Consider the following 27,091-nt stretch of genomic DNA (forward strand, 5'->3'; position numbering starts at 1 on the left):
GGAAAACTCTTACGCCTAAATGGTTACTGTGTAAATGTTTACCATATGCAATGGTTTAGAAGGGAATACTCTAACGCCGAAAAAATGGCAACTGTGTAATGTGCTAATTAGTAGATATGATAAACATGTGACATGTACACGATTAAAATTCGGCTCTGTTACAGCTAAAATGCTAATGAGCCCAAAATAAACAAAAAGGGATAAAAAAATTGCCATAGATGATATTTGCGTTGTAGCGTTGTAGGAGTTCTATGTTCAATGTTATTTGATTCCCGAAAGAATCTTTTCCAATACACTGACTTGGGATATTTCACAACTCGACTGGATAACAAATGATATGTGGACAAACTTTTAATACTATTTTATCAGACGTATTATTATGCGCACTATTTATATTTGTAGATTGAAAACCTGTATTACAAAAATAGTTATTTTTGGTTAATATTCTTCCAACAGTTGCGGATTACTGATGCACACCACTCAGTTCATATATAATATATAAATCCTTGCATAACCAGTGGTACGTATCATTTCACTTTCTTATGTACCATTATGTACATAAACTCTCTCTTACACTCGTTAATTGCAATCCACAAATCATTCACTGTCTTATATGATGACCAAAAGATATATGTACATCAATTTGTTATTTCAGGACATTTGGTAATCTATAATTGGTTGTACTGAATTTTACCAATACTTGAGGTAACGATTAACGTTTAAGTGAAATGTTAGATTTTTTTGCATATTATGTTTATGTTTTACAATGTTTTTTGATTTTTTTATCAATTTTTTTAGTGAAAAAAAATTTTTACGAAAAAGCGAAAAAAAACTAGCAATATTCGTCAACTTAACAGTAACATAGTAAAAAACTTATTCAATTCCAACATTAAAATAAATGTATGCCTAACCAAACCAAATAAATACCTTTACAAACTTATTATGTATATGGACAAACCAAATATAAACACAGGAACAAATCTGAACAATGCATAGACAAGCCTTTTCTCTGTTGGGATGAGTGTGTGCGCTCACTCCTGCTTGAGAGCGCCCAGCTCCTCCAGCAGCTCCTGCACACCTTCGGGAAAACGACCTGCGTTGACCTCCAGTGCCCAGTAGTGCAACTTCTCCAGTTCGCGACGCAATTCATATACGGCCTTCTCACGATCGCTCACCAATTCCTCCAAGTACTGATAGCGCAGCTTCTTACGCGCCCTGCATTCCCGTGCACTCTGTCTGCTGCGTTCTGCAAACAGTCGAGGCGAATGTATAATGTGAATAGTTTCCTTGTGAATAACCCCCCTCAGCTAACACCTACCTAGCTTTGCCTTCATATCGATCCTTTCCGCTGAAGCTTTGCGGCCTGGCTTACGTCCCCGCTTACCGCTTTCCTTGCGCTCCTGCAACGGTGAGACAAAGTAAAGAAAATAAAATAATCATTACTATCTCTCGAGGGCCTCGCATCGAAGGTGAATGGTATCATTACTTAGTAGTTTTAATACTGCGGAAGAATGCACATAATGCAGTTCGTATGCAGCCTTACTCTGCTTTGTTCCGTGTTGTTTAAATGCATTTCGCGATTGTATCACATTCAATTTCCTAGACAAAATTGTTGCAAGAAATTTCTTGACAGAAACGACCACTCAGAAACAGCCGTCCGAAATTTAAAACTTTCCAAGACTCCTCTCCGTGACCAGTCCCATATAAAATGGAGAATATATACAGGGTTTTCCAACTTTAAATTCCGAAAGTAAATTGGAATAAAACACACTTAGAATTCGAATTTCGATGAAACTTTTATTTCAAATTAAAGTTTGGTTTATGCCATTATTTGTGAAATACAACATCATTCAAATGTCCACCTAGAGCTTCCTCGCACACCTTGACCCGGAACAGGTAATTTTCGATGACTTTTCGGCACATATGGGGCGGTTTCTCGGTCATAACTTCACGAATGTTGTCTTTCAAATTTTCAAGAGTTTGCGGAGAGTTGGCATAGATACGGTCTTTCGCATAACCCCACAAAAAAAAGTCTAGCGGGTTCAAATCGCATGATCTGGACGGCCAATTGGCATCACCAAAACGCGAAATTATGCGTCCCTCAAATTTCGTTCGCAATATGGCCATGTTCGGTCGTGTTGTGTGGCACGTGGCGCCGTCCTGATGAAACCACATGTCATCAATTTGTGGCAAAAAAAATCGGTTAACATGCGGCCATAGCGCTCACCATTCACAGTTACCGTCTCGCCGTCCTCATTTTCAAAGAAATACGGCCCGATGACTCCACCAGACCATGATGCGCACCAAACAGTGACTTTTGGCGGATGCAATGGCCTCTCAACAATCACGTGTGGATTTTCTGAGCCCCATATACAGAAATTTTGGGTGTTCACATAGCCACCGAGCTCGAAATGTGCCTCATCGCTGAAGAAAATTTGATGCGAAAATTCAGCATTTTGCTGCTGTTGTTCGTTCACCCAATCGACGTATGTCCGACGCATTCCATGGTCACCACGCTCTAATTTTTGTACCAGTTGGACTTTATATGGATGTAGGAGCAAGTCCAAATGCAAAATTCGCCACATCCTCCACGCTGGCAGCAACAGCAGTAATATTTTCGGCCGAACGCACGTTACGATGATGCACAGGTTTCACAATATCCGCTACGGATCCAGTTTATTCAAATTTACGCACTACATTAGCGATTGTGTGCTCTGTAGGCCGTCCATGACGACCAAAATCCGTCCGTAATGCTCGAAAAACATTTGCCGGTTTTTCATCATTTTTATAGTATAATTTAACAAAATTAACACGTTGTGCGATGCTGAAACGATCCATATTGTAAAATGGCAGACATTCAACTAACGATATGACGCTTTGGTTGACAGCTATGTCAAACGGTTGTCAGCGCAGGGCTGTATACTTTCGGAAGCCCGAAATGGAAAACCCTGTATTTTGTTTTGTAATTAAGAACAATTCCCAACAACCCTTTCTTTCAACTCTCTAAGTTATTTTAATTCTCATAACTTAACTGATCCCACAAAAAAAACTCAAAGGTCTCAAAGAAACCAATTTGAATTCAATCGCCAACAACAAGGTAAGAACAATAGGACCGTTCCTGCTTTTGACGTAGGACTACGTCTTTGATTTCTATATAGGAGGTCACTCTACGAGAAATGTAACGTTTATTAAGAGTTTTCAAATGCACATTACGCAGAATCGTTCTTACGATGTATGTTATAATATATCAATATCAATTTTGATGATGCTTATACATAGTTTTTTCGGAATCTAGATTGCTAGATGGCGATACTGCGGCGTAAAAGTCTGTACCAAACGGTACTTTTTGACGAAAATCTGTACTCTGTACCGTACAGAATCTGTATCAAAAATAACGAAAAAATCAATACCTTTCCAGATAAATCTGTAAATGAGACAACACTGGTCACCATTTCCATTTTCGGGGTTGTCCTAAAAATCAACTTTTTCCTCTTTTTGCAAATTTTATTTTTTCAAAAAATCATAACTTTTGAACTATTGGACCGATTTAGATGATCGACGTATCAAATTAAAACCAATCACCTCAAATCTTTTATAAAAAAATACCAGACCTGCAAAAAAATCGAATTCTGTTCTCGTTGTTATTGATTGCATCCATTTTTTATTGTTTTCATAGTCTCGAGACCAAGGGCGCTATATTTTTTTATATTTTTTCTGGAAAGCTGTTTTTTATTGTTTTCGTATTCTCGGGACCATGGGCGTCACCCTTATGAAAAAAAATACGGTTATAATGTTTTGCGATAAAAAACAAAACTACCACTTTTCACGAAAATCTGAGAACCACTATATCGGTTTGGCATGGAATTGCTGATAGACCATTAGACGGCAAATTTATCCAGCAATTTTTTCGCCTGTGACATCAACAGCGGAGATAATAAAACAAGTGAGCAATTTAATTAACCATGTATTATGCATTCTTTCTTTCAACTTCGTTCACATAAATGTTGTATGCAACACAAAATTGTGTGCAATAATTCGTTCTATCAAATAAATTAGCAAGGCCTTTTCAGAATGTAAACATGTTGAAGTAATCAACTGCAAGATTTCATGCACCACTTAAATTTCATGAAAGCAACGAGGAAACTGTCACCCATACAGTGATCGTTCGTTAATTGGGCCGGAAGATCAATACAATTATCGAATTATACTCGCTAACTGGACTGCAATACAGCAAAAGCAATACTTCAAATGGAAGATGACATCTATTATTGATATATAACTGCTTTGCAGTCCAGTTAACGTACGCCCTGTTATAGATAAGTCCAGTTGAAGATGGTCCAGTTAGCGAATAACTTCTGTATATGACGAGGTGACGAACATCTTTTTTTTTTATCCCTTCTGTTTATTTTAGGCTCATTAGCATTTTAGCTGTAACAGAGCCGAATTTTAATCGTGTACATGTCACATGTTTATCATATCTATAATTAGCACATAACACAGTTGCCATTTTCGGCGTTAGAGTATTCCCTTCTATACCATTGCATATGGTACACATTTACACAGTTAGCCATTTAGGCGGAAGAGTTTTCTATCTGTTCTTCCATTATCCAATTAGACCGGACAGTGGAGACAGTTGTTGATCATTGTTGAGTTATTTATAGAACAGCAGGCCGATGTTTCTGGCAGAGCAGAGCAGTTGTATGGATGAATCGATCTTATTTCGACCGTGGATCGATCTCCATCGCTGATGATTGTTGCGTGGACGTAGTTATTCTGTAACAACACAAAGATGGTCAATAAGGGCCCTGAGTTTTGAACTCACGATCGATCGCTTACTAAGCGAACGCGCAACCAATGTGGCTACGGAGACCCCCTATTGACGAACATCTTAAACGAGTGTCTTCCGGGCTGCGGCAACATGGGCAATTGTACAACGAAAAATGATTTCAATGCTAGGAGGATGGCAGCGATTATTATGCGAGGACTTATTGAGATCGATATATATAGACAGATGAGGTGAGAAGATGAGATGAGATGAGATATATAAAAATGAAACGAAATTAAATATTGAATGATTGTTTGAATGATAAAACACATTTTTATGTTCATTTTTAACACTTAGACGGCCATGTGTGACTCAAAATTAGTCCGCTGGGTCCATGAGTGCAGCACTACACACGCGAGATCTTCCAAAATTTCAATCGTGTGCGCTACAGCACACTGCGTTTTCTACTGCCCTCAATACATAGTAGGACACTTCGATCTCATAGTTTGGCCTCTCTGCTTGTATTATTCTTCTTGGATGGCACTCGGCCACGGGAGCACATATTTGTATTATTCTAACAATTACAATTTATGACTGCCCGAAATGCTCAGAAAAAAATATGTCTGGATTGTTTTAATAGAAGGCATTTTACGAGTTTGAAATAATTTTATAAAAAATGTAATTTGATTTTTTATAATGATTTTTATCGTTATTTTACTCGTTTACCTTGAGTTGGGGCCGCGTGTGCAGTACTACACACGGTAAGTTTTTACCCTTATATGGCAGATGGGGATGATATTTTATGCTAGATGGGTTCCTGGCATCATCTAGTATAAGAATCAAACATTGGACCCTCCAGGTTTTTACGAACTTTTTGGCAAAAACACCATAGCCGTCAAATTGTTAATCTTTTATTGCGTTATCCATGATTTTCAATATCAGCGGTTACTTTGCCACTCAATTCCTCGGATTATCGGAGCTCTGCTGTCTCAGATATATGAATAAAGATAGTACTGAAAAAAATGCAACGCTTTCTTTTGTGCACAACTTTTTATTGCATGGTTAAAGAATGGATAAAACTAGTTCAGAGTGTAATGCTTACATGTGCAAAATTTCGTTACAATCTGTCAAGCGGTTAGAATTGGGCGATTTTGGATCGAGTTTCGATCGATCGATCTTTTCTATTTCGATTTCCGATTTTTTGGATCGATTCACTGTACCCGAAAAAATGTGACGATAAATCTTTTTCCTCCTACTTCTTCGATCTTAGAGTAACTCCCCAAACACCACTTGACAAATTTCATAACCACTAGATCCCTTTCAAAGTTATCAAATTAGTGGTCATAAACTTATGGCGGATTTACATTAGAGAGATCTATCTATAACTTCTATAGCTATAGAAGAATTTATTCACGTGTAAATATAGGTGTAAACGGGTGAGAATGAATATGATACACTTATTCGAGGTATATATAACTTGAATAAATTCAGCATATGTAAACGCTTGTGAATTTCTCACTGTAGGAAATCACTGAAGTTGGACGCTTCAGGTGAATAAATTCACCGATAATATGAATGTATTCATTATTTGTAGATGTTCACGCTAGTGTAAACGGTTGATGCGATTTCTATAAATCTCATCATATTTCTTCACATGAATATATCACTAGTCTAAACCCACCCTTAGGAAAAACTTTTTTTTAAGTTTGGTCATTGCAAAACAAGTGGTCAAAGGTTATATTTACACCATCACGATCACTAGGCTGACAGTGAAAATTGTGACGAGGTGGGATAGTGACATCAGGACCAACTGAAGCGTTCTATTCTAGAACTGGGACTACTACCAAGATTTCGACTAAATGCAAGACGTTTGACACGGTTGGATTGAACTGGATTAATGTCCGCGGAGTTCTGGATGAATATCAGTTGTTGAATTTTTAATAATATTAATTTTTTTTTTATCAAATAATTCCATTAAGGTTCAAGATGAATGCCCTGGAAACTACTCTTTATTTTGAGAATCAAAATGAAACGCCTTTGATGTTTGAATAGCAATGTGAAATATTTATTCCATTTTAAAGAAAAGATGACAATTATATAGAACATGTAAATAAATTAGAAAAAAGACATTCGTTTTTTCAAAGATCGATTCTTTGATAACGATTAAATCAGTGAATCTATCCCTATGCCGTTTAGAAAATCGATCCATCAAGATCGATCTTTTTCTTGGGCGATCCAATCCTACAAGTGGTTATCGAGATGACTTCCAAGCAAGAAATGCTTCGACAAAAAATATGGACGCGGTCGTCACCATAAACTTTCACCAGAATGCGACGACTTTCCGCAGCTTTTTTCTTCATATTGAAGTAATGAAGTAACACTCCCCGCAAAAACACGAACTCCACTCTCGTTGACACGAAATTCGACATATTCGAAATGGCAAAAATTATGTTGTTTACGCTTCAACTTTTTGACATGTACTGAAAAAGATGCGCAATGAGAGTTGCTTTCCAATGAATGTCTGGAAAGTTCCAGAGTGTCGATTTTTGACAAAAAATTTGTTTTTGAGATGACAGTAAATCTCACAATTCATGCAATTTTAAGACATTTGGCATCGAAAAAAATTTTTTAAACCCGATTTCTCTTTGGGTGATTTTACCATTTTCAAAAATCTAAAACTTTGACCGCTTTGCACCACTCTCCCCTAAGTCCGATTGAGCTGATACTTTTGAATAGGGTGTTATTTAGAGATGCTGAACATTTTTGATGAGGTAACTTTTTGAAATTCGAGATGACCATTTTCATTGGCACCCTAATGTATAGCTACTTGTACGTATAATATTCTAGAACTAGAAACTTCAAGCATCGAAATTGTTTACACCGATCTCGATGCGTCGATTTTCCACAAAGTTTCATCATTTAAAAAATTTTAAAATTTCGATGACGCACTCCGCTCCTCTATTTTTTATGGTTGAGCAGAATCACACTGATATCATAAAACCTTATTTCTTCTGTAGCTTCCAAATAACTGAATCAGTTGACAAAAATAATTCGTCGAAGGCTTTCGCCGGCACTCAATGATGGTCAAGTCTGTTCATTTCTTGTACAGTCATACGCATTAACATGAATTCATAGCATAAAACATTCATCATCATGTCGAACGAAAATCCTATCAAGCTCGAGATTGATTTATATCGAAGCTAAACTGTCGGAGATTCACTGTCGATGTGACCATAATACAAAGATATACATAATCCCTAAACGGTCACATAACCTTCCCGAGTACATCATCCTTCTCTCAAGGCGAATGAGACGAGATAGTGCAACTGCATTCAGCACGCTACTGCCGTCACTGCTGCCCGCTAGAGTTCAAACGCTTTATACGCAATTAACGGCCACTGAAGGCAGCTATCGCGTACTCACCCACCCATAATGGGTTGCATGTTGAATCGCGCTTCACAGATGGATAACCGCGTCGCGGCGCTATGCTTTCTACGCCACCCTCTATTCGTCACATTTCGCTTGCAGATTTTTTACGACGTAATAGCTGTTTTGCGACTGAAGCGAAGCAGCGTCATTCACGAGAGCAAGCCGAAAGAGAGGCGCAATTTAGAATGCCGGCTTCGAGTGGTGGGTTAGCAACGGCGATGGGAATTATGTTAGCCAGCAAAATGACCAATTTAGGGTAAGTTCTATGACAGAGATAATGAATTTACCATTAAACACTGACCTGCTTATCGGATTGAAAATCGCCCCCAACGAATGACCCCACTCAGGTACTAACTACGTCTCAAGTTCCGGTTAGATCTCGACGGTCGGACGCACACCGATCGGCCAGTTTTCTTCCAGGACACTCGATGCTCAGTCACACATCCGTTTCATTCAACCACACTCGCCCTAATGCCGCTGTCGGAACACGGACTGAACCAGGTTACACACTGATCAGTGGGCACACGGATACGGTCAACCGAGAGCGGTTCCCAATGTGATATTACATTGGAAAGATTTAAAACGCAACTGATTCGTGTTCACCGACCGACCCACAGCTAAAAGCAGTCTTCTTATGCAGTCCACTTTTCAATTCTCGCACTCGCTCTTTTCAGCGCACCGAGTTGAGGTACACTCTTGCTCTCCCAATCACTACTCAGGCTGGCAGCGATGCCAAATATGTGGGATACTCAATCTTAGATGATAAATCTCAGATTTTTTGAAACAGTTACTACATAACCTGCGTTTAAAAATATTAATACTGAGTAAAATTCGAATGTTCAGCCTCGAGAAGATAGACCTGCCTTGACTGGATAGCGCCAAATAGAACGACCAAACCCTTCGTAGGAGAGCAAGTTTGTTCTTCATGTTAGAAGCGGCTCATAACAGCGTCTGACCACAATCGAGTGGTTGTGGTTAAGAAATACGCTGCTCAACTGCAAATATACAACTCGACAAACAAACTAAAAGAACAATAATTTATGAAATGTTGTAACTGATCATCAATACCTGGAGATGAAATACACTTTATAGTTGAGCAATTCGACCACAAATCAGCCGGCCGCTGACCCGACCCTCTCCGTTTTTTTTTTTGAAACTTGGTTAAAATTTAAATAACGACTTATTTTTAAAAAGGAGCGTATTCAAAATCATTGATCTTTCTTTCAAAAAATCGGAACTCAAAATCCAGATGTCTGATTAAAATATGATGTTTGTTGGAAAACAAATTAATCATTTAGAAAAAGTAACATTTAAAAAATAACGTTAAAAAATCTTACTCGAAGAATGAATTGAATTTATATTAATTTATATTAAAAACCTTTATGTCTCAAAACACCCTCCCTTCGATATTTTTTGTATATTTTTATTAGAAAGAATTCAATTTAACAAAGTTTGACGTAACAGTTCGGCTGAAAAGTTCATAAAGTTGACGGCTAGATGGCGCCTCTTGCAAAAATCTACTTGACTATCACAAAGCACCATCTTTCAATGGATACGTGTCAAAATTTGACAGCATTCGGTCGATTGGTTCGTGAGTTACAGCATAGAGAGTGAAGCAACTTTTGTTATTGTGAAAAAAAAATGGAAAAATCAATGGAAAATCAATGAAAACGATTGCTTGAATTGGGCTTCGAATTGCTTCCGCATCCACCGTATTCTCCAGATTTGGCCCCCAGTGACTATTTTCGGTTCGCAGACCTGAAGAGAATGCTCGCTGGCAAGAAATTTAAGGCCGATGATGAAGTGATTACCGAAACTGAGGCCTATTTTGGAAAAAAAAAGGAAAGAGTACTATAAAAATGGTATCGAAAAGATGCAAGATCACTATAATCAATGTATCGCCCTCGAAGGCAATTATGTTGAATAATAAAATTGAATTTTGCAAAAAAAATAGTTTTACTGTATTACCTTATATACTTTTCAGCCGAACTGTTACAGTGGTACCGTGGTTATCCACCCAAAATAAAGATATAAATTTTAGAATTTTTTCGAAATTTCCATACTTTGTGAAATCGTAACTATTTATTGGGTGTACACAGTGCATTCAAAGAGTTCCGGGACTATTTTTTAAAACAAAGAAAAAACGAGATACTCAAAAGGTTAGATATTATTTTTTTACATATAGGCCTTCTCTTTCCACACAAATTTTTGAACGTTCGTAGAGGTTTCGGACGGCGCGTTTAGACTGCTTAGCCGGTATGGAGTACATAATACGCGTCACATTTCGTTGAATGCCTGGAACATCGTCAAAACGGTCTCCTTTCATAAGCGGAAACAAGAGAAAGTCTACCGGGGAGAGGACCGGAGAATAGGGGGGATGGGTGTTTTCGTTTGGCTAGAAACTGCACTACCAAAATCGCGGCGAGCGCGGGCGCATAGTAATGAAGCAAAAACCATTCTCCAGATCGGTCTGGTACGCGCCGTGTCCATGCCAATAATCGTTCCAGGACACTTTTGTGGAAGACCGCATTCACTGTTTGCTCTGGAGGCACAACATTTGATGACGGCTCTCTACTCCATAATTAAAATTGTGACGCGACAAAAAATCACTGCGTTACTCTTATCAGCCAAAACTAGCTACTGAATCGAGATAGCGGTTCACCTTAGAAACGGTAGCTGGCCAGAAGTTGACGGAAAGTAGTTCGCGCGTTGGAGCAGAGATAACGCCACTTCCCGATTTTAGCGCGTGGTAGTCCTGGAACTTTTTGAATGCACTGTGTACAAATAAGTCCCAATTGTTTGACCACACTGAACACAACTTCATTATAAAGATAAGGGTTGAGGCTTGAAGAATCAATGCGTATTGAATCCTCAAAGTCAAAACAATATTTTTCCTATCACTCCAAAAATGAGGAATTTCGTTCCAGCAAAGTCGTTTTTGCGGCGAATTCTTTTGCATTACCGCAAACAAAAGAAAAGGTTTCCTGCACCAAATCGTGATTGTTGACGAAAAGTGGATACGGTACGACAATCCTAAGCGTGAAAAAGCTTGGGTTAAGCCCGGTCAGCCATCAACATCAACCGCAAAAACGAATATTCATGGTTCCAAACTTATGCTGTGTATCTGGTGGGATAAGCTCGGACTCATTTATTATGAGCCACTCAAACCAAATGAAACCATCACAGTAGAGCGTTACCGGCAACAATTGATACGTTTGAGCCGAGCCCTGAAGGACAAGAGGTCGCAATACGCCGATACACACAACAAGGTGATTCTGCAACATGACAACGCTCGGCCCCATGTTGCAATTGTTGTCAAAACTACCTGGAGAACATCAAATGGGAAATCCTACCCCACCCGCCGTATTCACCAGCCACTCCCTCCGATTACCATTTGTTCCGGTCGATGACACATGACCTGGTTGAACAGCGATCTTCCTCCTATGATAATATCAAACAATGGGTCGATGTCTGGATTGCCTCAAAAGACTTGTCCTTCTTTCAGCGTGGAATCCGTTTGCTAGCAGAAAGATGAGAAAAGGTTATAGCTAGCCATAGACAGTACTTTGAATAATCTGTAACTTCTCTTCTTTTCATAATAACACGTTGAACTTTACAAAAAAAAGGGTGAAAACTTATTTGTGCTCCCAATAGGAAAAGTAACATAAAAAGTGGAATCTACATGCGATTCTACATGAAAAACTATGTATAACGTTCTAACGTTCTAGGACAAACCATTCTCGAGATATAACCAATTTAATATAGTTGAAATCATATTCGATCAATACCGAAATTTGCAGGGATTTTTGGGATACAATAGAACAAAGAATAACCTGCTGACAGCTTACTGCAATATTTGTAGAATTACAGTAGATTTGAAAAAACAGCAAAAACCCTATTTTCGGTAATTTTAAAACAATGATACGAAAATTAAAAAAAAAATTTCTCTTCGCTAAAGCAAACAATTGACGCATGTTCACAAAACTGCATGTACGATAATTATTTCTCAAAATATTGATGCATATTGACGCAAGGGTAATAATTTTGTTATCGAAAGATCTTGCTAGAACGTTCAAGCAAGCGTATAAAAACTGAAAAATGCGCTAAATGGATTCGTTACAGGTTTGATTGAAAGCATATTGTCTTAGTTCACAAAAAAAACTGATCGAAATATGCAAGTATGATATCTCAAAATTGAAAAGATTGAGGGTTATACCCAAACGCATAGTTGATGGTGGATTACGCTTCGATGTTCTTGCTTTTGAATATCTTCGAACAAGATACGTAACAATCGCAGTCGAAAACTTGTTAGGGAAACGCATTGCGGTCTTCACAAATGTACGGAAAATTTGAAGCTCTCATATCAACTATTGAAAATTTTATAATTATCTTTTTTGGCAATAGAAATGGTCCGAATCAATTGTTGCAAAAATTTCGAAGGCTACGAAAGGTCGACCAATATCTCATTTTAACTGTGCAGGAGTAGAAAATGTCAGCAAAAAAGTGCTGATAGATGCTTTTGATATTATCAAGCAGCATCTTCTTTACATAGTAAATGAATCAATGTTCCGGGCGAATATTCGCATAGCTGGAAAAATTCTATCGTCATACCTATTCCTAAAATCCCAAATTCGTCTAAGCCAGAAGACCGTAGACCAGTTAACATGTTACCAATGTACGAGAAAATTCTAGAAATAGTAGTTAAAGAGCAGCTCTTGGAGCACATAACTAGAAACGGGATTTTGGTTGATTAACAATCTGGATTCAGGAAACACCATTCATGTGAAACGGCTCTGAATTTGTTGCTATTGAAATGGAAGCAAGCTATCGAGAAGAAGAAAGTTGTTCTGGCCGTCTTTATTGATTTAAAAAGAGCATTCGAAACAATTGATCGTCGAAAATTAATAGATTTGATTTCCAGTTATTTTGTAGTAGGATCTGCATTAAATTGGTTTGAGAGTTTCCTCTACGGACGAACACAGATCACTAGGTATAGAGACTGTAAATCTTCGGCGGAACCAGTTGATTTGGGTGTCCCACAAGGAAGTGTTCTGGGGCCATTATTGTTCTCATTGTACATAAATGATATTAAACAGGTGTTAAACTATAGCGATGTGAACTTGTTTGCTGACGACACAGTAATATTCGTTGTGGCAGATACTTTGGAAGATTGTTGCATAAAAATGAACCATGAACTGCAATATCTAGATGACTGGTTGAAATGGAAGAAGTTAAAATTAAACATTAATAAAACTAAGTACATGGTTGTATCGACACGTGTTTTTGAAAGTAACTACTTTAATATAACTATTGATGGACAATCGGTGGAGAGGGCGTCATCAATAAAATATCTTGGTGTTATTTTAGATGAAACACTACACTTTAATGAACACATTAACTACACAATAAAGAAAGCAGCTCAAAAATACGGAGTGCTTCGTAGAATAAATCGATGTCTGACCTTTGAAAGTAAAATGACGATTTACAAAGCATTGATTGCTCCGCATTTTGATTATTGTGCATCCGTTTTGTTCCTTGCGAACAAGAGACAAATGCAACGAATGCAAATGCTACAAAACAAAGCCATGCGCTTGATATTAAAATGTGATCGGCGAACTCCACGGAGATTTATGTTGGAATGCCTACAATGGATGTCAATAGGTCAGAGAATAAAATATTGCACGCTTACGTTTATATTTAAAATGACGAATCGAATGACACCGAATCATTTACAGAATACTATAACATATGGAAGAGATATACACAGAGTGGCCACTCAATTTCAATTTTTGAATTTCCGCATTTTTTCCCGACTTTTTCCCGCATGATTTCACGAAATTTCCGACTCTCAAAAATGAAAATTTGATAATATTGTGTTGTTAGTTAAGAATTCATTTTTGAAACCCGAACTGCAAAAATATTTTTACTTTATTGTTTTCATGTTCCGTATGTGATAAAGAATGTGTTTCTTAGCAACAGATTTTGGGTTGAATGTAGGGTTCAGGAGATACAGACGGGATCGTTTCTGGAATATATTTACCTGGGACCTGAAATGCTTTAAAACGTATCAGATCCACCCCACCTTTAATTTCCTGTATTCAAAAAAAATCATTTATTAGAATAACTGAACAGACCCTCCTTGATCACATCCAAACATATTTCAAACACGTCTCGGAAACCTTCTATGATAAGTTCCTGAGTTGAACCAAAAATTTATAATGCGACTCTTCTATGCAATCAAAATTCTACAATTGATTCAATGTAAGTCAAATAAAGTAATTAAGTCAGTTGAATTAAATCTCATCCTGGACAAAAATGCTTAGCAAGAATAGGAGCGTATAAGACAAGATGAAACATGACGATACGAAGTAAGAAGCGCTGACACAGAATCTGACTCCTTTTTCTTTGTTTTGTTTCGACCCGTATGTTGGATACACATTTCAACTATCAACTACTGTTATTTCAAAGATACGAATTTTTCTATTGTATGCCATAAGAAAACCATAAGAGAAAAGAACATGAATTAATCGTTTTATGTTTATTGCGTTATTACAAATCTAGTTCAAGTTTCAACACTTTTTGAACATTTTAATTTTCTCGTCCATCAAGGCTGCGTCTGGGCGAACGAAAAATCCCGACTTCATGAAACAATTCCCGTCTTTTTCCCCACATTTTTCCCGATGGGTTTCGATTCCCGACTTTTTTCCCGCATTTCCCGCTTTTCCCGAATGGGTGGCCACCCTGGATATACACCAATACAACACTAGAAAAGCAAGTGACCTCAGAACTATGAACTTCCGGATGTCTTGCACCCAAAACTCAATTTTTTATAAAGGGTACCGGTTGTATAATACACTGTCCCGTGAAGCAAAAATAACAACAAACCTCAGAATATTCCGAAATATTTGTAAGGATTTTTTAAGAATGATTTGAAATTGTGACCTGTTCGATAGTCAGTGTTATTGTGTAAATTGACGAAGTGATGACGGATAGAATCATACTTTTGTATTTGTTTGTGCATGTGTTTTTGTTTTATTTTTGTCTGACTAGAATAATGATGGTATTTAGATTACTTTTTGTTTTTTTAGTTATTAGTTAATTTGAAAATATTGTGACGTCTATAAAAGTTTGAGCATCGCGCGCGTTGACAGACATAGAAAATTGAGATTGAACAAAGGCAAAAGAAAACTAATTTCCAAGAGCAATGAACTTCATTTAGAAGGGCAGTAAAACTCATTTGAAGGGGCTAATGAAGAAGCTGGGATGATGCTGGGGATAGCCCAACCGGAATACTCGTAAACTTATCTGTTAAGTAGATGGTTATAACGAGATTTTTCTGGGTTGTGGCAGATCTGATTGCGAGTTCCAGTATACATGTTTGTACCCCGATTATGAAGGGCCTGAAGTGTTGGCTAAAATTAGTCTCGGGTTTGCTCAGCTGTCTGGGCTTGATAACGATCGCATCAGCCGACCGTTATCGAAATCTAGTAACGCGGGAAGACCCTTGTAAATTCACGGCTGATAAGGACATAGGTGTTGGGTTCAATTAAATTTAAATTTGTTGGATTTTTTTTTGCAAAAAGCCATTTTTGGATAAAAGGGGAAAAATGATTTTTTAGACCACCGGTAAAATTTGAAAAATCATATCTCAAAAACGAAAAAAAATTGCATCTCTGATACCGAGATATGTTATGTAAAAAATCCTCAACTTTCAAGGAAAAATATAAAAAATATATAGTGCCCTCTAGTCCAAAGCCATTAAAGCAACAAAAACAACTACAATCAATAATTACGAAAACAAAACCCATTGTTTTTGCAAGTTCAAAGGCTAGCTCATCGGCTTCAATGTGATATGTCGATCATCTAAATAGGTTCAGTGATTTAAAAAAAAAAAGTCATTCATGGGAAAAAGTTTAAAAAAATGATTTTTCGGACCAACCTAAATCTAATAAACAAGTCTAATATTTTGCAATAAAGAACAAAACTACCACTTTCCATGGAAATCTGAGAACCACTATATCGGTTCGCCATGGAATGGCTGTATATAGATGAGCCAGTAAGACAATTGCCAATGAGAACATCGAAGGTTGTTTTCAAAACCAAAATATTCTCAAAAGTTAATATTTTCGATAAACTAATGACCCATTCCATTAGGTTATGTACCAAATAAACAAACTCTAGAGTGTGAATAATTATTAAGGGAAAGGGGAAGTGGAAGGAAGATCTCAGAGGAAAGTGGGAAGAATTCAGGAGAATAACTTCTTTAAATTTGTGCCGTGACTAAGCTTGTGAATACTGTATTTTTCGCACAGAGTGTGTTGTCACGTCACAAATTCCATGCCAATTTTTGCAAGGTTATTGCAAGTTTTCTGAAAAACTGAATATTCTGGAATTAACGTGCATCTATTGTTGGCAAATCATAGAACAAAGCAGAGCTGAAAATACAACATTAATGTTCAGGAGTCGGAAGCCGCAAAAAAAACAAGTTTTGTCACGTCACAAAAGTATGTAACTAGCAACAAGCGAATTGAACTGTTAAATAATCTCCAAATGATGATTCTTGTAGGAAATCATCATTTGGAGATTATTCAATGATGATTTCAATTGCCTTTGACTTCGTTCAATTTTTGGAAATCGTGTGACTTACGTGTGAAATAAAATGTTTTAGTGAGTCAAAACGCGAGTCACGTCACGCTGGAATTGGATTACCCAGTGAATCATTTGAAAAATTCGAAAATTAGAAACATTCAAATGTATACTTCCCACAGTTTTATTTTCATTACCTTTCAAAAACATACTTCCTAAGCACGATTGCCCCTTGAAAAAATGCCACAAATTTAAGATAACTTCCTATACAATTGCGTTTTCTATCGCATGGCCCTACCGCGACATTAGGCAATCGATCATTTTCTCTAACAATGTATTTGACAAACTCTTTCACTTATTATGTATAGAGCCAAATTCCTACCCGAAATAATGCTTGTTGCATTGACTAATATGCTATATTCATTGAAGAAAAAACCCTCAGAGATGCCAAAATTAGCTCGACATACAAAAGCGAAAGACAAAACAAAATGCATTTCGAACCCAACAATCCCAAGTTTTGCGCACCCATTTCGCTTACTGCGTAATAATCGCAACAATGTCGCTGACAAGAGCAACCGTACCCCCTTCTTTCGATGGGTCAAACGCGACGCATCTTTCTATCCCCCACCTACGGATACTTTGCCGAGACATTGCAGCATGCACGACGCGTATTTACTATGTAGCAAGCAGAAAGCGCGAGATAACGACGAGATAGCCCGCGAAAACATCGAACGAACGAACGAACACGCCAAGCCAATGCGTAGTAAAATTGTTTGAACATGGCTATACGAGCGAGTGCCGCTAATATTTTCTTTGTGCCAATGGGACCAACATGAACTCTAGTACCCGGAGTATGCTTGCGGGGGGATTCCTATTGCGATGTACCAAAAGCACATGGGGCGTCGGGAATGGAGTTAAAGCGCAGTGCTGCCTGCTTTATTGAGATTGAGAGCAGGGTGCAGCTAACCAAGATTATAAATTTCTATATCATACGGTCGGTGTTAAGTCAGACCGAACCATGTGACATTTTTACGAATTCAAGAAAAACGACACTGAAGTTTGGAGATATAAGGGGTTCTTGTTGAGCATTCAACCCAATTTCGTTAACGTTGCAAATCTGATAAATATGATATGTAGCTCACGAAATGTTTAACCTAACGCAATAATAATAACTCGAACATTTTTCGCAATAATAACTCGAACATTTTTAATTTTGCGACCCTTTTCAGGGCCAACGTGACGTGGAAATTTATCTAGTTTTATTAACCTGTTCCTGACTTTAGGATGGCTAACGCACACCGGAGATGTTCCGACCTTACTAGGGGCAAAATCTGTTTTTTTCATCACTTTTTTTGTTACCATTACGTGATACAGATCGGACTCGTTTTTATACAGACTCGATTATATACGATTCGATTATATACTTTTTCAGACTCGATTATATACAGTTTTAAAAAACTTTATTTTTATATTTCAAATATGACTTATTTGAAGAAAAAATATGATATTTCAACGTCCATGCGAAAATTAATTGGCAAGCTAGCTCATATCATTCATTCAGTACAATTCCCTCCACTGAACTTATACAATAAAACAAACCGGTTTTATGGCTTGAAACAGTTTTTCACTTACAAAAATAATCGATTAGTATGTATTAGAAGTACAATTCTTGATTTTCTAAAAAAAATCGAGAGGTTGTATCCGAGACACGACCACTTAGGACGTAGGACTACGCATCCTTTTTTTTTAAATTTGTTGGTTTATCATTTCGGATATTATTTGCGAATACGTCGAAATTTCATAAACAACTTTTTAGTAAAAAGTTCCGGTGACCCTGAAAAGGTTCAATGGCTTGTGTGGTTTTGTAGAATCATTTCGAGAAGCAACGATTCTTTCTTATCTTCGCTAGAACAATACACTAATTGGTCATATGTCACAATTTGTTTCTCTATGTCAATGCACGCATTACACTGAGTATTTAACGAGAGGTATCTTCTGTGCATCGCCATTCAACAAGCATCAAACACGCGTCTAATAGATGCACACAGTTGCGGCGATGAAGATATCGAAGGTGTGCTATTCACATGTACAGGAAATAAACAAGTTCTAAGTTTTGCGCAACACTCTTGCACTCTTTTTTTTTTCGCCTGCTTTGTCATGGCTCGGATAATTGTGTGCACTTCATGTGAAATATTCGCTAGCGTTCACAGCTCGAGGGGAAACATAAAACACAAAACGAGCAGAATAAGCGACCTTTGTTGTTTCGAGCACAGAAAGATTCTGAGAATTTTCCTCAAAGGAGATGCAATATTTATACGTGGAGTTTGGTGGAGTTTATTTCGCAAATGTTCTCTTTTCGCTATCCCTCTTCGTTGTTTCTATTCTAGCGACTGCATAAGTTGCCCGTTATTGACAGCTCTGTTCGGGAAAGCATACAAATCGACAGAACAAATGTATGGGGAAATGGGAATGCTTCCAATTTTCACCAATTTAAACCATATACAGACTATGGGATATATAGCATATCAAACAAATCTTTAAAAAATCCCGATTCGATCGGTATGCAAATCGTTAAAATCCGTTCGTAGCAAAAATAATGGTTCACGTTAACTTTATTTCATAAAAACGTGACCTGTTTTCTGATTTGGCACCCTTAATGTAAGACGTAGTCCTACGTCAAAATGTTTTAACGACAAACGGGTTAGCGTAATTATGAAAAAGAATACTTGCAATCAATTAAAGACCATGTGACCCATTCCATGAGGTTATGCACCAGAAAACCAAATTTCAAATCTAGTTTTAGGAGAAAATTGAAAACGTTATTTGAATAAGCACTAATTATATCATAATTTTTTTGCAAAAAATTTAATTTTTATGCACCAACCTTTGAGAGAGGTGAGTTTAAAAAACTACTTAATTATATTTAAAATATTTTAGGTTTTCTCTATTTTTGTGTTTCTTGAGATATCTCTGCACATGCTTAACCAAACTTCAATGCCTATATACCATTGAATGGGTGATTAAATGCTTGTTTGAAGAGCCGTGGGTAGGCCTACGTTTCATTTTGTAATTTATGAGAAACAAGCATTTGAAAAACAGGTATTTTGAAGCGTTGTCACGTCACAAAAATAGAGCATTTTTTTAGTTTATTAAATGAACATAGATTCAAACATTTTTATACTTGGGTTTCTCTGAACAAACAGTGAAAGTCAACAGCCCACAAAATTTGGTTGAGATCGGTCCACAAATAGAGGAGTATCAACTGTCTCCAGAAGTTGTTGTCACGTCACGAATAGTATACGATCCATTCAAACAATATTTTGACTCACTACAAACACTTTTTTGCGTTTTCATGGATAAAGCACACAAAATTAAGCAATGTTATAATAATATTAAGAAAATTTCCAAGAAGAATCATCAGTTGGAGAATATTTCATAATTAGGTTGGCTTGTTGTCAGTTAAATACTTTTGTGACGTGGCAACACCTGACTTTTTGCTGTTTCGGACTGTTGAACATTGATGATTAATTTCATTAATTACCGTTTCGTTTCAAAACATACAAATGATATTTCTCCTATGTTTTATCAACAATATATGAACGTAGATTCCATAATATGAAATATAATCTTATTTCAACTTCCGGTTTGCTGATGGTATTATTGAATGCTAAAAAAATATGGAAACCCCATACGACATGGGCTTACCAGCGGAAGTCGAATATCGTATTCCGATGCCATTTTAGAATCGAGGATGTTGACTTCCGGTTCGTTAAAAACGGATATAAAAGGCCGGGAATGGTATGAAATCCCACAATACAATCGTGAATGGTAATGTTGGCATATAACCATGGGTGCACGAAGAGGAATAAAAAAAGAATAATGTTTGATAGTGAGAGACAGGATTTAAGTGAGAGGGAGATAATGTTTGAGTGGGAAGAACTTAGCCTTAGAGCGACGTGTGTGGAGTTATACAAAGAAAGTGCACATACAAATGTACACGCAAACATCAACGATTAACGATCAACGATCGAAGTCAACTTCAAAGTCAAAGTCATCTTCAATACCCAAACATAAACGCCCTTGCACAGGTTTGTGAATTTATCAAAAGTTTCTGATAGCAAGATCAAATGCGATCCCCCTGTAGTGAACGCCACTCGATGAACCAGGATTGTGCTAGCCATTGACGGCAAGCGCCAGAGTGAACGTGTTAAACAATCACAATATAAAAACTGGAGGTCGGTTTTGGACCACCCCGACTTTTCCCAAATAAAGACATACCGTGTGTTACAGGTAACAGGTAGATTCAAATTATATAGCTTTTTTTGATGAACATACCATAAACAATTAAAGTTTCCTTGTTTCGCAATGTTTCACAAACTAAAAGAACATAGAACTCATTTTGCATACATGTCTTTTCTGACTCTGGAGGAATGAAAACGTAAAATCGCACTAAAACGCTAGAATGAAGAGAATTCACCATATTATTAAATTGTCAGCGTTATGACACCATTGAAAACTCAGTAGGAAGCACGGTTGCGTTAGGACCACTTTCCCCTATAGGATGGACTTTTGGAAGGGGAAGGGGAGATCTCAGAGAAAAGTAAGAAGTATTCAGAGTAATAAAAAAAACATAAAAAATAGTATATCGCTTGCTACAATACGATGAAAATCTTATTTAATACAACTTATTGATTGTGTGACGTGACAACGCTTCGTGGAGACTGTTTATTCGCACAGAGCGCGTTGTCACGTCACAAAATGCATGCCGTCAAAATGCATGTTCTTGCGAATTTTTTGAAAAACTGAGTATACATGAATCTTCGTTCATCTTTCATTGCCAAATCATAGAACAAAGTTAATTTGTATGTATTGAAACGGAACTGAAAATACAACATTAATGTTCAAAAGTCGGAATCCGCAAAAAGACAGGTGTTGTCACGTCACAAAAGTATTGGGCTGGCAACAAGCGAATTCAACTGCAGAATATTCTCCGACTGAAGATTCTTGTAGGAAATTTTCTCAAATTCACTTTTAAACCATTTGGAAATCGTGTGATGTATACATGAAAACGAAAAAAACTGTTTTTAGTGAGTCAAACCGTTGTCACGTCACGCTGGAATGGGTCATGTTTGTATCTGAAATCGATCATGAAAAGTTTAGTAATTATAATTTTTTACTCTCTGGCACTTGGTCCACTTTGTCTGAATAAGATATAATATGTTCGAACAATTTTTCAATAACTATGAATTGTCTGAAAAATGGATTACTTTTCCGATTTTGTTTTTGCTGATCAGTCAAAATAAATTTATGTTGTAAATCTGGTTAAAGTAAAATGTAAAAACAAGATGAATTCTTGTTTGTTTGCCACTATTAACTCATATTTTTCTTATTTTGTTACCTAGTCCAGTCTGACCGAACGCCGACCAATTGTATTATATACAGTGAATAAAATTGAAAACTGTACATAATCCAGTCCGCCTTGTACTAGATTTGACCTTCAGTCCAACCAAGGCAAGCTCAAAAGAACAGTTTTGAAACCTTTGCGCAACGAAGTTTTTTGTTTTTTAAATATATAACAAGAATTTAATCTTTGATTCATCCCCTCAAAGTCAGAAAATACCTTTCTCACATAATAAATTACATATTTCCGGAATCTTCTAGGATGTGATGATTGACCTTCTTTTTTGTTTCGTGCTCTGTTTGCCTTAAACTGACTCTACTTTGAAAAGTACGCTACGTAAGACGATTCTGTTGCTTCCATTTGGAAGATGACAAAATTTAGTACAGAATATAGTTGTGAAACATCTAATTTCAGCCATTCCCTGTCAAAACGATTTAGTGGTTTCTCTGATTTTAGCGGAAAGTGGCAGTTTTGTTCCTTATCGCAAAATATCAGACGCGTATTTTTTTACTTGGGTGCCCATTTACATACTAGGGTGGTTCAAAAAATCAACGTTTAGTCTTTTTGACGTAGGATTACGTCTTTCGGGAACATATTGGGGTACAAATTGAAAATCTAAAATCGAGCACATCGCGAAAATTGTCCAATTTCAAACGCTTATTGCTCAGTCATTTCATGATGAATTGATGATATTTTTGCGTCAATCGATTTGGGCACTCCATAACAATTTTTTATATTGAATAAAATAATATATGTCATGAAACTAACTATCGAACAATTAAAAAATCTCAACCCCTATCCTAACGGAAATATCCACTTCTAGTTGGTCGAAATTGACGATACATGCGGCGGTTCCCTAACAGAGACATCAAAACCAAGCTGCCTGGGGGAAATCGGTATTGCAAATACATAAAAGTAGGGGTAGCTTTCGTTACCACCGAAATGTGTTCCCTAATAGAGACATCGAAACCCAGGTGCCCTAGGGATATCGGCATTCGAGAGTATTTTTATATTGCAAGTAGGGTGAGTGATACAATGAATTCTAGCAAAGAAAATTTAAATTTGTAATTTCAATGTTGGTTGCTTCGTGAAATATCATATCAGTGACCGATCGTGTATTGTGAAAAATTTAGCACAAGAGTAATTGTAAAATTGTATATGGTAGCAGTTGTGTTAAAAATGACTTGATATATGAAACGATTCATTTCAATTTCCATAAATAAAAACCAACGTGTGTTCCCGCTCGAGAACGGGTCGTTCGGTTTAAGCTGTCTTTTTTGTTGCGTTCATTTTCACCCAAGGAAAGTTTTTTTTTTCTTTCTTTATTAAAGAGATTTTCAGCCAAAGGCTGGTTCATCTCTATAAGGAAAGTTCATGCGGCGAGAAAAAATTGGAAAAATGAAGAAATATTCGAAAAAGTGATTTCCCATATGCTCTACATATAGTATTAGGTGTTTTTAGTTTAATTAAAATTCGCATTGGGTTGAATAAATACTCAGAAAGTAAAAATTATAAAACAAAATTACCTTTTCCATTTCAAATATGTTTTCTCTAAATTAAAGTAACATGTTTTTACTGATGAGAAAATTTGATAATTGTGTTCGGTGTTAGGAATTTTCTTATATTACATTGGTGAGTTTTTTTGCTTTATTTCATCCATACATAATACAGGAGGCATCTGGTCTAGGGTCAAAGAGAGCGGTTTTCATCATATGTCATTCAACTTCGGCATCTTCTATCTGATACGCACCGCTCAACGACTGTTTACCATACTTCTTCCATACTTCACTCGGTAAACATTGGTGGAGTGAACAAACAATACCCAACAACCAAATAAAACTGCCTTTTTCAGAGCCACCAAATCATTATCAAAGAGTTTAACGATGTAATTCTTCAACATATCCAAAATCAACAGATAGTCTAACGGAATCCTGCGTCAACTATGCGGTCGTGTCTCGGACACAACCCTCCTGTGACTTTTTTCAAAAAATGACTTTTTTTAAATTATTACTTCTGAACAACTGGATGGATTCCGATGATCGACATACCAAATTGGAAAAATAATATGCTTCCGAAGAAATTTGATTTTGATTTCATAATTATTGTTTGTATATATATTTTTTATATTTTTCCTTGAAAACTGAGGATTTTTTAAATAAAATATCCGAAAATCAGAGAGGTGTTATTTTTTGTTCGTAAGTTATAATTTTTCAAAGCTAACCGATGGTCCGAAAAAATCATCTCTCCCTTTTTCTCAAAAATTCATTACTTTTGAGCTATTAGGCCGATTTAGATTACCGATATATGAATTTGAAGCCAATGAGTTAGTCTTCTTTGAAAAAATTGCGCCAAAAATTGGATTCTAGTCAAAGAGATGTAGTCTAGTCGCATAGGAATACTAAAACATGTTAACTTTGAAAAATCATAACTCATAAACGGTAAAAAATACCTCTCGGATATTTGGATATGTTATGTGAAAAAACTCAGCTTTCAAGAAAAAATATAAAAAAATTAAGTGCCCTTGGTCCCAAACCATGTAAACTATGAAAAACAATTACAATCAATAATTGCAAAAAAATCAGATTTTTTCCAAGTGTAATATTTTTTCAAACAAGACTAGCTCATTGGCTTTAATTTGATATGTTGATCATCTGAATCGGTCCAGTAGTTTGAAAAGTTATGAATTTTTGTGGTGGAAAAAGGGACAAAATTTTCAAAAATCATAACCCAAGAACAAAAAATAACGCCTCTGATTTTTTGACATCTTATGTAAAAAATCCTCAGCTTTAAGAAAAAATATAATGAAGTGAAGCGCCCGAGATCATGTAAACAATAAAAAACAAATGCAATCAATAATTACAAAAACGAAATCAAACTTCTTTGGAAGTGTAGTATTTTTTCAAAGAAGACTAATTGGTTCCAATTTGGTATTTTGTCAAAATCGGTTCATTAGTACAAAAGTTATGAATTTTTAGAAAAAAGGGAAAAAAATGATTTTTCGGACCACCCTAACATGAACACCCTAATAAAAAAAATCTTTTGTGATAAAGAACAAAATTACCACTTTTCACGAAAATCTTAGAATCATTATATCGGTATGGCATGGAATGGCTGAATTCGTGGATTCAAGCAACATTTTGGCGAAAAAGTTCGTAGTTTTTGATGTGTTAGTTATTATTAATTTTGAAATAAAAATGCAGAACAAACTTGATTGTTTCCATCAATTCATTTAATGCTCTTTAAGTACTCTACAATTTGTTCTTTGACACCCATCTTCTATCTTTCATAATCTCGATACAACAACATGTTGAACAATGCCTGTTCTGTCTTCAAAAATCACAATTTTACTCGATTTTACTGTACTTACCAATTAATTAATGTTGAAATATCATATTTTTCTTGAGATAAGTCATGTTTGGAATATAAAAAAAAGTCTGTCTGTATATAATCGAGTCCAAGTAATGCTTTGCAAATATTAAGCTACAAAAAAAAATAATATGACGATAAATTTTGTTCAAACCTAGCAAGCATTTACCAAACATGTAAAATTTAAAAGGCTTGTTTCTGGTTTACAATAACGAGCTCACTCTAATCTGGGTTGACAAAACATTGCTGAAATTTGAATTTAGAAATTTTGTATAAAAATATTGATCTCATTTCAAACGGTGATCGATAGAATACAACTCCCGGGAAGCCATTTTGTATATTATTACCGGGAAAAATAATTATCGATATCATCTCTATAGTTTCTGAATTATTCATGAGCAACATACTATCCTAAACACAATTTTGACATTATGAAAAATTAAGTATTTAAACCATATTTAATTCCGGATGAGTTGGATTTTTTTCTTCAGGGACACATACAAACTAATTTCAAATTGATTACGAAGAACGCATTAGCAAAACAAACCGTGAGAAAAACACGACGTCATAGTTATTTACTTCATCAAAGAAGTCTTCACCAATACACATATGCATTGAATGTATTGAATCATTCAGTATATGGTCGTTGCTAAATATGCGTATAAATACGCGAGAATCTCGAAAAAAAATCTGATTTCACAATTCCTGCAATCATTTTTATGGAATTTTTTCAGTCGCATTACCCAGAAATTTTTCACTAAAAATGATTTTCGCAGTACAGTACACCATACGAGCCATTTCCGGTAGGATTTGATTTGAATTCGCTACCATAACACAACACGATGACAACAAAAACAAACAGCACACGCTAGTCATCGCCATCTTTGTTTTGCTATGGTCATATGTTTCTTATGGAAGAGGAATTTAGTAGGAATTTGTGGTACTTACCGACTGATTCTGCTCTTCGACCACTGTCAATTCGTCGTAATCCATTGTTCAAAATACACTCCACTAGTTTCACAAACAATTCGATCAAAAATTACAAGTTTATTTTCGATTTTTCACCAGCGAACACGCGACCGTGCTTTGTTTTGGGGGAAACACGGTATAATACAATGAAGAAGCGAACGAATGACGAACTCACTTGAATGAATGCTGCTCGAACCGAAGAACGAGGTCGCGAAGGCAACTGTTTACGTTTTGGTGCTCTGCTAGTGTGAGTTTACACGCGCTAGCCAGCATCTTATGCAAAAGGGGGTTGAGAAGGGTGTGAAACGAGATTCATGCAGGGGTTGTGGGTTTGTAAGCTTCTATTCTACATCCATTTGTCTCAGTCTCTCTATGTTTCTTCCAATAAGATAGCTGTGGTAATGAATGGAACAGATTATAGTAGCGAATTCAACATGAGGATTTGAAAATACAGTTCCGTACTAAGGACACCAAGCATTGTTTGAAAATGAACATCGGCATTTATCGTTTCGTTACCATTCTTTTTGATGACCGTAAATTTCTCAAGTCTGAAATTGGGCTCCCAGTCTCATTAC

At 36.4% G+C, this 27,091-nt stretch overlaps 1 protein-coding gene across 1 annotated transcript; it reads right to left on the bottom strand.

The window, feature by feature from the left end:
• Positions 1-338: 338 nt before the first annotated feature.
• On the bottom strand, positions 339-26,677 carry LOC129780555 (REPTOR-binding partner). Its single transcript, XM_055788937.1, has 3 exons — positions 26,496-26,677; positions 1,319-1,400; positions 339-1,246 (listed from the first exon to the last, which is right to left on the bottom strand). Exons 1-3 carry the CDS (start codon positions 26,538-26,540, stop codon positions 1,032-1,034), a joined length of 342 nt encoding a protein of 113 aa, XP_055644912.1. The 5' UTR covers positions 26,541-26,677; the 3' UTR covers positions 339-1,031.
• Between the last annotated feature and the right edge of the window lie 414 nt (positions 26,678-27,091).

Source organism: Toxorhynchites rutilus, chromosome 3, assembly GCF_029784135.1.
Source record: "Toxorhynchites rutilus septentrionalis strain SRP chromosome 3, ASM2978413v1, whole genome shotgun sequence".
NCBI lineage: Eukaryota > Metazoa > Arthropoda > Insecta > Diptera > Culicidae > Toxorhynchites > Toxorhynchites rutilus.